An 11,514-nucleotide genomic window follows, 5' to 3' on the forward strand; every position below is an offset into this window, starting at 1 on the left:
AAGTTGGAGAACAAGTATTCATTCATTCATTCATTCAATAGTATTTATTGAGCGCTTACTATTCATTCATTCAATAGTATTTATTGAGCGCTTACTATGTGCAGAGCACTGTACTAAGCGCTTGGGATGAACAAGTCGGCAACAGATAGAGACAGTCCCTGCCGTTTGACGGGCTTACAGTCTAATCGGGGGAGACGGACAGACAAGAACGATGGCACTAAACAGCGTCAAGGGGAAGAACATCTCGTAAAAACAATGGCAACTAAATAGAATCAAGGCGATGTACAATTCATTAACAAAATAAATAGGGTAACGAAAATATATACAGTTGAGCGGACGAGTACGGTGCTGTGGGGATGGGAAGGGAGAGGTGGAGGAGCAGAGGGAAAAGGGGAAAATGAGGCTTTAGCTGCGGAGAGGTGAAGGGGGGATGGCAGAGGGAGTAGAGGGGGAAGAGGAGCTCAGTCTGGGAAGGCCTCTTGGAGGAGGTGATTTTTAAGTAAGGTTTTGAAGAGGGAAAGAGAATCAGTTTGGCGGAGGTGAGGAGGGAGGGCGTTCCAGGACCGCGGGAGGATGTGACCCGGGGGTCGACGGCGGGATAGGCGAGACCGAGGGACGGCGAGGAGGTGGGCGGCAGAGGAGCGGAGCGTGCGGGGTGGGCGGTAGAAGGAGAGAAGGGAGGAGAGGTAGGAAGGGGCAAGGTGATGGAGAGCCTTGAAGCCTAGAGTGAGGAGTTTTTGTTTGGAGCGGAGGTCGATAGGCAACCACTGGAGTTGTTTAAGAAGGGGAGTGACATGCCCAGATCGTTTATTGAATCCTCATTTAACAGGTACTGTACTTAGCGCTGAGGTGGATACAAGCAAATTGGGTTAGACACAGTCCCTGTCCCAGGTGGAGCTCACAGTCTCAATCCCCAATTTACAGATGAGGTAACTGTGGCACAGAGAAGTGACTTGCCTAAGGTCACACAGCGGACAAGTGGCCAAGCTGGGATTAGAACCCATGACCATCTGACTCCCAGGTCCGTGCTCTATCCACTGAGCCGTGGCACTTCTCTATCATAATTATGGTATTATTAAGCGCTTACTATGTGCCAAGCACTGTTCTAAGCACTGGGGATGAGGACACTGAGGCACAGAAGTAATTTCAGCAAGGTTACTCAGCAGACAAGTTGCAGAGCTGGAATTAGAACCCAAGTCCTATGACTCCTAGGCCTATGCTCATTCCAGTAAGCAACCCTGCTTCTCACTGTTGTACCCTCCCAAGTGCTTAGTACAGTGCTCAGCACAAAATAAGGACTCAGTAAATAGTTTTGAGTGTGGGGATGTAGAGCCATGGGCACAAAATCATCTAACGGGAGCTGCAAAAAAACAGTTTGTAGGAGGAAGGGTGAACAGGATCAGAAACCAGTCTGGAACGAAGAGAAGCCAACAGCAAGGAGTTTCTGCTTGATACAGAGGGAACCAGGTGGCCATTGGAGGTTATGGAAGACTGGAGAAATGCAGAAGATGCTGATACAACAGTCTAATCATAACTAGAGCATGAAATAGTGTGGTTATTATTTGTGTGGAGAGGCAGTGTTACAGCAGAAGAATCGACGGATTTTGGCAGTTGACAGCGCTAAAGGACAGTTAGAAGCACGGCCCGAAGCTGTGCGGCCACATGGAAAAATCATGGGCTTGTTATATCAGAGGATCTGGGTTCTAATTCTGACTCTGCCATTTGGTTGCTGTCTGACCTTGGGCACATCACAACTCCTCTGTGCATCAGTTTTCCTCACGTGCAAAATGGGGATTCAATAGCCGTTCTCCCTCCTAGACTGTGAGCCCCATGTGGGATGGGGACTGGGTCCAATCTGATTAATTTCTACCTGTTCCACACCTTAGAACAGTGCTTGACCCAGAGTAAGAACTTAAACAACAAAAAAAAGTCTAGGGTGACACCAAGGTTGCGGACTTAATTGTATGCTCATATTTCCATAAATGCATTCACAGTCATCCATATTCAAGACTAATCAAGCCATTATATCCACAGTCCATTCTCAGGAAGATTCCTTCAAAAATTTTAATTATGTTAAAAGAAGAGATGAATTCAATATCAAATAACCCAATTAAAAGGGTCCCTAAATCGTTAATGTAAACTTTTATTGAATGCCACAAATGAAAGTCATACCCACTGAAATAAGAGCTAGAGGGCCCAGGAACAAGAACAATTTTTCTGGGAATTTCTATGGTGAGTGGTCCCAGAAAAAAACCCCATTGCTTCCACCACTGAATTTCTCAACTTCTATCCCACACCATATCTCCACACTTTCCCATCACGTTTAACAATACTACAATCCACCGTGTCCCAGAAGCTCACAATCTCATTAACTGTCATCTCCGAAAATTAGTCTGGTTTTTCTTCCACTTCCATTTCCCAGTCTGGCCCTTCCTCTCCACTCTCATGGTTATAATAATAATAATAATAATAATAATAATATTTGTTGACTGCTTACTAGAGAAGCAGCATGGCAAGTGAAGAAAGCACAGGCCTCGGAGTCAGAGGGTCATAGGTTCTAAACCCAGCTCTGCCATTTGTCTGCTGTGTGATCTTGGGTAAGTCACTTCACTAGGCCTCAGCTACCTCATCTGTAAAATGGGAATAAAGACTGTGAGCCCCAGGTGGGACAGGGATTGTGTCCAACCTGATTACCTTGTATATACCCGGCCCTCAGAACAGTGCCATGCACATACTAAGTGCCTAACAAACACCATCGTTATTATTATTACTATGTGTCAATCACTCTTTCAAGTGCTGGGGCAGATAGAAATTAATGTCCCTGTCCCACATGGGGCTCACAGTCTAAGAGAACAGACACTGAACCCCAGTGTACAGTTGAGGAAACAGACCCAGAGAAGTTAATTTACTTGCCGAGGATCACACAACAGCGAGTGGCAGAGCCAGGAGTAGAACCCAGGTCCTCTATCTCCCAGGCCCATGCTCTTTGCACTAGGCCATGCTGCTCCTGACTGGGTTACTGCATCAGTCTCCTTACTGATTGCCCTACAGATAGCTTCTGACCTCTTTGGACTATTCTATGCAGTCTATTCTACAAAGGCCTGGGTCATCTTCCTAAAATGCCATTCAGAAGGCCCGAATTCAGGCCTCAAAAACCTGCAATGGCTACCCACTTCTCTCTGCATGAAAAAGAAATTCCTCCTCATTGGATTCAAAGCTTTCCACCAGCTGTTTCCTTCTTACCTTTCCTTTCTCTTCTCCTATTACACTCCGGCTCACATTCTTCACTCCTCTCGAGTTAACCTCCTCTAACTGTACGCCACTCAGTTCCAACCCAATGGGCATGACATTCCCTCTGCACGATCTCCACTGCCCCTTAAATTCGACACACCCTTAGCTGAAGAGGCCAGTTTTTACAAGAGACACTCCCTGCCTACTTGTGTCATAGATCAAATTAGCACTTGTGTTCCATTCACCTTTCACTTTATGCCTTTTATTATTCTTAGTTTTACTCTCCCGTTAGTGTATTTGCGCTTTGTTTTCCCACATATCTCTTTCATTAGACTGAAAGTTCTTTTAGGGCAGGGGCTGTGTGTTTCTCATCCTATTGTAATGTTCCCCAGCAGTTCAAAGGGCAACACTTTGAACACCTACTGGTGATGATCACCCCATTCCTGTAGTGGCAGCAATGAAATCAACAAACCTGTTCTGATCTTAACAGAAAAGATCTACGAGTAGGCTTTGTTCAATTAGGTTTAGATTCCATACATGAATTTAAATCTGTGCCTTGTCACATTTTGGAAGCAGCACAATGAGTATTGCTTTAGGGAGCCAAGCAGCATGATTCCAAGTTCAAAGTATAATTTGAAGTTTAAGTTTTCTCCACATTTATCTGAGCAGACCTTCACTCCCCATATTTTGTTTTTCCCAATACTCCACCCCCCTCACACAAAAACATGGTAATTTGGTAGGGTAGGCCCACAATGCACTCCATTTCCCTCCAATCCCTATTCCTTCCCCACTGAGCATGGGGAAAGTGGGGCTACCTGAGCACCAAGGAGTAATGAAGAAAAAGAAAAAGATATTTCACTCTGATCAAGTCTCCCAAGAACTTATACAAAGGAAGGAGGGAGAAAACTCTCTTGCCCCAAATCTGTAACCTTAGGAACCTTTAATATTTAAAACCTGGTTGAAGGCACTAAACTCAGAACAATGGTTCTTGTACAAAATAAAAGGCCAAGACAAGTAATTCCAAAATTTGACAATCCAAAGTAAGAACCGCCAACAGTTAATTCACCCAAGAGGGGCTCTGAAGATGGGTAAAGCTGAAATCGATTCAAGGAACTTTCTTCAAAATCAAAATGTGAAAGAAAGACGTAGGCCAGAAAAGTAATGGGGGGTTGCTTTTCATTAGGGCAAAAATTACATTTTTCTGCCATGGTCTGATTTTTTTGACATTTATAAGAAGGCCAACTGTAATAAATCAGAATCACACTCATGAATTTTAAAAGGCTAGCCTGAAAAATTTGCTTTACTGTCATCATAATCAACCAAAAAAAAAAAGTCTTGATCCCTATTCCTGATTTTCTTTTGGCGGAGCTTTGATTAAAGGGAAAAAAATGTTGCTCATCCACCAGGGAAGTACAACCGTGGGTTTCTAAATGGTACATTTAGGAAAATACACTAGAAAATGAAATTACCAGTCTTCTTCAACATACACACTTTTCCCACCATTCAGAAGGAAGCTGCATTTCAAATTCAGGTGTTTACCATTAAAAACTAAAGAGACCGAATAATGCGAAACTGCTGATTCGAGAGTCTGAACTACTTATTATACATAGTCTGCTAATGGGTTTTGGCACAACGTGCTACAAAAGTACTGTGATCCCACCAATGTATATATCTAGGGCAGGACACATGCTACAACTCTGTGAAAGAAGGTTCATCTGACAATACTTCTTTTCCACAAGTTTTCACAGTTCCAGAAGCAAAGCATTCCAGCCTGCCATTTACTACAATATCTACTGTACATTCTACTTGAAACATTAAAGCCACAAAAAGTTGCAACAATCCCCACCTCCTCTAAAGAGTTCTAGGGCCTAGCAACAATGAATCCCCATCTCCTGCAATAATACCATGTCACAAGTTAGGAGGAGAGGCTTGTTCATCTCGGTTGCACCGAAGTTTAACTTAGAAGTTTAATAGGTTCCCCTTCAGTACTGAAAAGGTCCCCCCCCCCCCCCCGCCCCCGTTATTGTTACGAAAGGAGGAGTTCAAGAAGGCATAATGCAGTAGAGAAAACTTTTTCGTTTATCTAGTGGGGCCAACAGACTGGTTGTTCTCGTTGGTTACACGAAGGAAATGACCCTAGTGTGAACTCAATATTGAGCAGCAAGTGAAATGCCGGTGTGAATTATTGATCGCCCGTGGGAACCGGGTCCCCTTAGGGTTTTTCTTATTCCGCTCCAATTTCGGGACCCAGGAGGGGTCTCCCCCCACCCCCCTTTCACCTCTATCCCTTTCTACAGCGTTTTCCTGTAGACCTGTGAAAGCCCAGCCTGGCCCTCTAATAATAATAATGATGATGGTATTTGTTAAGCGCTCACTATGTGCCAAGCACTGTTCACCCCGATTGTTTTCCACAATGCCTCGAGAAGCACTGTGGCTTAGTGGCAAGGGCCCGGGTTTGGGAGTCGGAGGCCGTGGGTTCTAATCCAGACCCCGCCCCTTACCGGCGGTGTGACTTTGGGCAAATCCCTTCTCTGGGCCTCCGTGACCTCATCTGTAAGGGGGGGGGGGGATTCAAGCCGGTGAGCCCCACGTGGGTCGACCCCATTCCCTCGTACCGACCCCCACCGGCGTTGAGACCGCAGCCTGGCCCATGCATAGTCAGCCCTTAATTAATACCGTCGTTGATTAATCCGTTTTCCTAGGACTGTCTTTTCATTTCACCCTGCCGCCGAGGGACAACCCCGGGCCAAGTCGGTTGCTACAAAGTGGCCTTCAGTACGTTTGGAAAACCTGGAAGACAGCGTAGCTGAGTCTTAAGAGCCTGGCCTTGGGAGTCAGAGGTCGTGGGTTCTAATCCCGACTCCACCACTTGTCTACTGTGTGACCTTGGGCAAACAACTTAACTTCTCTGGGCCTCCGTGACCTCATCTGTAAAAATGGGGATTAAAAAATGGGAGCCCCACGTGGGACAATCTAATTACCCTGTATCTACCCCAGCGCTTAGAACAGTTTTCTGCGCATAGTAAGCACTTAACAAATACCATAATTATTTACTATACAGTCTTTTGGTAGAAGGGATAAATGGTGGGTGAGAGGGATTTTCAGCCCCCTTCTTTCCCTCTGTGTCTGTTTGGAGGGGGGGGGGATTGGCAGGGGGGAGGGGAGAGGTTTGGACTGTGAGCCCGACATTGGGCAGGGATGGTCTCTGCTGCCGAAATGTCCATTCCAAGCGCTTAGGCCAGTGGTCTGCCCATAGTAAGCGCTCAAGAAATACTACTGAATGAATGAATTGCTGCCCAAGTGTCCATTCCAAGCGTTTAGTCCAGTGTTCTGCCCATAGTCAGCGCTCAATAAATATTATGGAATGAATGCCTGCTGCCGAAGTGTCCAATCCAAGCGCTTAGGCCAGTGTTCTGCCCATAGTCAGCGCTCAAATACTATTGAATGAATGCCTGCTGCCCAAGTGTCCATTCCAAGCGTTTAGGCCAGTGTTCTGCCCATGGTCAGCGCTCAATAAACACGACCGAATGAGGAGTGAGAGGGAAGAAAGGAAGGATTGTGATGGGTGGATGGAGCGGAGAGCCCTGGAAGAGAAGTTCCCCGGGCCGGGGGACCCCAGCCCGTCCTCGGCCCGGACCGCAGATGACCCGAGGGGTCACCGGGGGGTGGGGGGCAGAAGGCTCGAGCCCCCCACCCCGGGTGGGGTCCGGCCAGCCCCTCCAAAGTTTCCTCCACCCCTTGTGTCCTCGACCCCGGGGACGAACAAAAGGCGGCGGGAAGATCCCCCCAACCCCCACCCCCGGTGGGATGCTTCTTCATTTCCTGAGCCCCGACCAGGGGCAGAGCACTGTCCTAAGCGCTGGGAATGTCCAATTCGAGACAGAGACCGGCCCAAAGGCGGGCTGCCGGTCTCAACGGGGTGGGGGCAGGGAAGGACAGACGGAAGAAAACAAAAAACCCATCTCCCTGGCCTTCGAGGGGGAGGCTGCGGGGCCGGGAACAATGCGGAGGCCCAGCCCGAGGCCTCCCCCACGACCCCCCAGGCGGGCCCGGATGGAGGCGACTCACCACCCAGGTCAGTCCTCCTCCTCCTCCTCCTCCTCCTCCTCCTCCTCCGCCGGACTTGGCCATTGTGGCCGCCTGCAAAGGGAGGCCTCCGAGCCGGGAGCAGCGCCGCCGACGACGAGCTTCTCCTCCTGGGCAGCGAGTCCGGGGAAAAAGAGGCTCCTTCTGCCGCCTGGGCCGCCCCGGCCGCCCGCCCGTCCGCCCTCCTACCCGCACCGCCCCCGGCTCCCCATGGCGCTCGGCCCCGCTCCGCTCCCGCCCGCGCTCCCGCACAGGGGCGCGCTCCCGCACAGGGGCGCGCACGCGCGCGCGCGCCCGGACCTTCCTCCCACCGCCGCTCCTAAACTCGAGGCGCGCAGGCGGCGGGGCCTAGCCCAGAACGCCCGCCCCTACTCTCTCTCTTCCCCTCTTCTACAGCCCTGCTGAGAGCTCGCCTCCTCCAGGAGGCCTTCCCAGACTGACCTACCCCGCCCCCCCTTTGTCAGTCATTCAATAGTATTGATTGAGCGCGCGCTGAGCTAAGACGAAGGGGGTAGCGCCCCTAAAGAAAAAGATAATGGCATGGCTCCAAATGACAGCCTCCCTCCTCACCTCCGCCCCACTCACTCTCTTCCCCTCTTCTAAAGCCCTGCTGAGAGCTCGCCTCCTCCAGGAGGCCTTCCCAGACTGACCCCCCCCCACCTTTGTCAGTCATTCAATCGTATTGATTGAGCGCGCACTGAGCTAAGAAGAAGGGGGTAGCGCCCCTAAAGAAAAAGATAATGGCATGGCTCCCAATGACTGAAGTAGCCTCCCTCCTCACCTCCACCCCACTCACTTCAAAGCCCTGCTGAGAGCTCACCTCCTCCAGGAGGCCTTCCCAGACTGACCCGCCCCCCCCCCCCATCAGTTATTCAGTCATATTGATTGAGCGCGCAGTGAGTTAAGAAGAGGGGGGTAGGTCCCCTAAAGAAAAAGATAATGGCATGGCTCCAAATGAATTGAATAGCCTCCTTCCTCACCTCCGCCCCACTTTTCCCAGTCAGGCTGAGAGCTCGCCTCCTCCAGGAGGCCTTCCCAGACTGATACGCCCCCCCCTTCCTTCAGTCATATTGATTGAGTGCTCACTGAGCTAAGACGAAGGGGGTAGCGCCCCTAAAGAAAAAGATAATGGCATGGCTCCCAGTGACTGAAATAGCCTCCCTCCTCACCTCCTCTCCACTCACTCTCTTCCCCTCTTCAAAGCCCTGTTGAGAGCTCACCTCCTCCAGGAGGCCTTCACAGCCTGACACCCCCCGCCCCCCATCCTTCATTCTTTCAATCGTATTGATTGAGCGCTCACTGAGCTAAGAAGAAGGGGGTAGGTCCCCTAAAGAGAAAGATAATGGCATGGCTCAAAATGACTGAAATAGCCTCCCTCCTCACCTCTGCCAAACTCTCTTCCCCTCTTCAAAGCCCTACTGAGAGCTCACCTCCTCCAGGAGGCCTTCCCAGTCTGAGCCCCCCTTTCCCTCTGCTCCTCCCCCTTCCCTCATCCCTGTGCTCATTTGTATACATTATTAATTACGTATTTATTTTGTTAATGGGGTGTACATCCCCTTGATTCTATTTATCTTGATGATGTCTCTTTTTGTTTTGTTCTTTTGGCTCTGCTGTCGGTCTCCCCCCTTTAGACTGCGAGCCCGTCATTGGGCAGGGAGGGGCTCTATCTGTTGCCCAATTGGACATTCCAGGCGCTTAGTACAGTGCTCTGCACATAGTCAGAGCTCAATAAATACTATTGAATGAATGAATGAATGCTCCCTCCCACCCTCTGCTCCTCCCCTTCACCTCCCCTCAGCCCTGTGCCCATTTGTATAATTCATTACCCGATTTATTTTGTTAATGAGGTGTACATCCCCTTGATTCTATTTATCTTGATGATATTGTCTTGTTTTTGTTTTGTTCTCTTTTGGCTCTGCTGTCGGTCTCCCCCCCGTTTAGACTGCGAGCCCGTCATTGGGCAGGGAGGGTCTCCATCTGTTGCCCAATTGGATATTCCAAGCGCTTAGTACAGTGCTCAGTACATAGTCAGCGCTCAATAAATACTATTGCTTTGTTTTGTTCTGTTTGGCTCTGCTGTCGGCCTCCCCCCTTTAGACTGCGAGCCCATCACTGGACAAGGATGGTCTCTCCATCTGTTGCCCAGTTGGACATTCCAGGCGCTTAGTACAGTGCTCTGCACACAATAGGCGCTCAATAAATACAATGGCTTTGTTTTGTTCTGTTTGGCTCTGCTGTCGGTCTCCCCCCTTTAGACTTGGAGCCCGTCATTGGGCAGAGAGGGTCTCTATCTGTGTGACTGTGGGCAAGTCACTTCACTTCTCTGTGCCTCAGTTACCTCATCTGTAAAATGGGGATTAACCGTGAGCCTCATGTGGGATGATCTGATTACCCTGTATCTCCCCCAGCGCTTAGAACAGTGCTCTGCACCTAGTAAGCGCTTAACAAATACCAATATTATTATCTGTGGCTGAACTGGAGCTTCCAGGCGCTTAGTACAGTGCTCAGTACATAGTCAGCGCTCAATAAATACTATTGCTTTGTTCTGTTCTGTTTGGTTCTGCTGTGGGTCTCCCCCCCCCCTTTAGACTGCGAGCCTGAAACTGGGCAGGGAGAGTGTCTATCTGTGGCTGAACTGGAGCTTCCAAGCGCTTAGGACAGTGCTCTGCACGTAGTCAGCGCTCAATCAATACTAGTGAAGGAAGGAAGGACGACGCCGAAGGGGAGGAGGCGGCCGCGTCGATACCGCAGCGAGGGGAGGGGGAGGAAGAACGAGGACCACCATTCAGTAGTCTTTATCGAGCGCTGCCTGGGCAGAGCACTGTCCTAAGCGCTTGGACCCAGCGGGGTGATCCAGACGGGGCGGCGCCTCGGGGAGGGCTCCCTCGCTCCCTCTGTCTCCCCCAACCGCCTCGTCCTCCTCCCCGCCACCCTCGGAGGGAGACAATAAACAGCGCGCCGGACGCCTCCCTCCCGGCCGGCATGACACCGCGCGCGCGCCCGCCTCCCCTCACACACGCAGGCGCGGGTCCCCCTCACACACACACACACACACACACACACACAGAGCCGCGCGCTCCCCCTCACACACACACACACAGAGCCGCGCGCTCCCCCTCACACACACACACAGCCGCGCGCTCCCCCCACACACACACAGGCGCGCGCTCCCCCCTCACACACACACACAGGCGCGCGCTCCCCCCTCACACACACACACGCAGGCGCGCGCTCCCCCCTCACACACACACACACAGGCGCGCGCTCCCCCTCACACACACACACGCACGCGCTCCCCCTCACACACACACACAGGCGCGCGAGCCCCTCCCCCCCAACACAGTCCCACGCCCCCTCACCCACACAGGCGCGCGTCCCCCTCACACACACACACAGGCGCGCGCCCCCTCCCCCCCTCTCTCTCACACACACACACACACACAGGCGCGCGCCCCCCTTCCCCTTCACACACAGGCGCGCGCGCCCCCCTCCCTCTCTCTCACACACAGGCGCCCATCGCCGCCCCGCCGGCCAATCAGCGCCCTGCCATCTCGGCCCCTCGGCCAATCAGAAAAATCCAAGCCGGCTGCGAGGGGCGGGGTCGCCAGGGCAACGTCATTGCGGGTAGCAACGGAGGGGAAGGCTCCCTCCCCACCCCCCCACCGGAGAGCTGGAGTTTAATGGTGGGTGGGAGAGGAGAAGAAGAAGAAAGAAGGAAGAAGAAGAAGAAAGAAGGAAGAAGAAGTAGGGAGAAGAAGAAGGGAGGAGAAAGGAGGAGGAGAGGGGAGGAGAAAGGAGGAGAAAGGAGGAGGAGGAGAAGAAGGAAGAAGAAAAGAAGGGAGAAGAAAGGAGGAGGAGGACGAAGAAGAAGGAGGAAGAAGAAAGAAGAAGAAAAAGAAGAAGAAGAAGGGAGGAGAAAGGAGGAGAAGGAAGAGGAGGAGGAGGAGGAGGAGGAGGAGGAGAAGAAAGGAGAAGGAGGAAAAGGAGAAGGAGAAGAAGAAGAAGAAGGAGGAGGAGTCTGCCCAGGGTCGTTTGGGAGGGAAGGGGATGGAGGAGGAGGGAGTTACTGGAAGTCGCTCGACTGCGAGGTCCCTTCTTCAAGCCGAACGAGGAGCTGAGCAGGGATGGTTGTGCGGGAAATTCCCTTTAAAAAGGCAGCGGGAAGAGGGAGGCCACCCTACACTCTTCTCCATCGAC

The 11,514-nt window shown here is 51.2% G+C and overlaps 1 protein-coding gene across 1 annotated transcript in view; it reads right to left on the reverse strand.

The window, feature by feature from the left end:
* The window catches only part of TOP2B (DNA topoisomerase II beta), an 80,047-nt gene extending 72,515 nt beyond the window's left edge, over window positions 1-7,532 (reverse strand). The window contains exon 1 of the mRNA XM_029071228.2: window positions 7,300-7,532. Coding sequence (XP_028927061.1) covers window positions 7,300-7,362 — 63 coding nt within the window. The 5' untranslated portion in view covers window positions 7,363-7,532. The remainder of the gene's footprint in view (window positions 1-7,299) is intronic.
* Window positions 7,533-11,514: the final 3,982 nt, after the last annotated feature.

Source organism: Ornithorhynchus anatinus, chromosome 8 (assembly GCF_004115215.2).
Source record: "Ornithorhynchus anatinus isolate Pmale09 chromosome 8, mOrnAna1.pri.v4, whole genome shotgun sequence".
NCBI lineage: Eukaryota > Metazoa > Chordata > Mammalia > Monotremata > Ornithorhynchidae > Ornithorhynchus > Ornithorhynchus anatinus.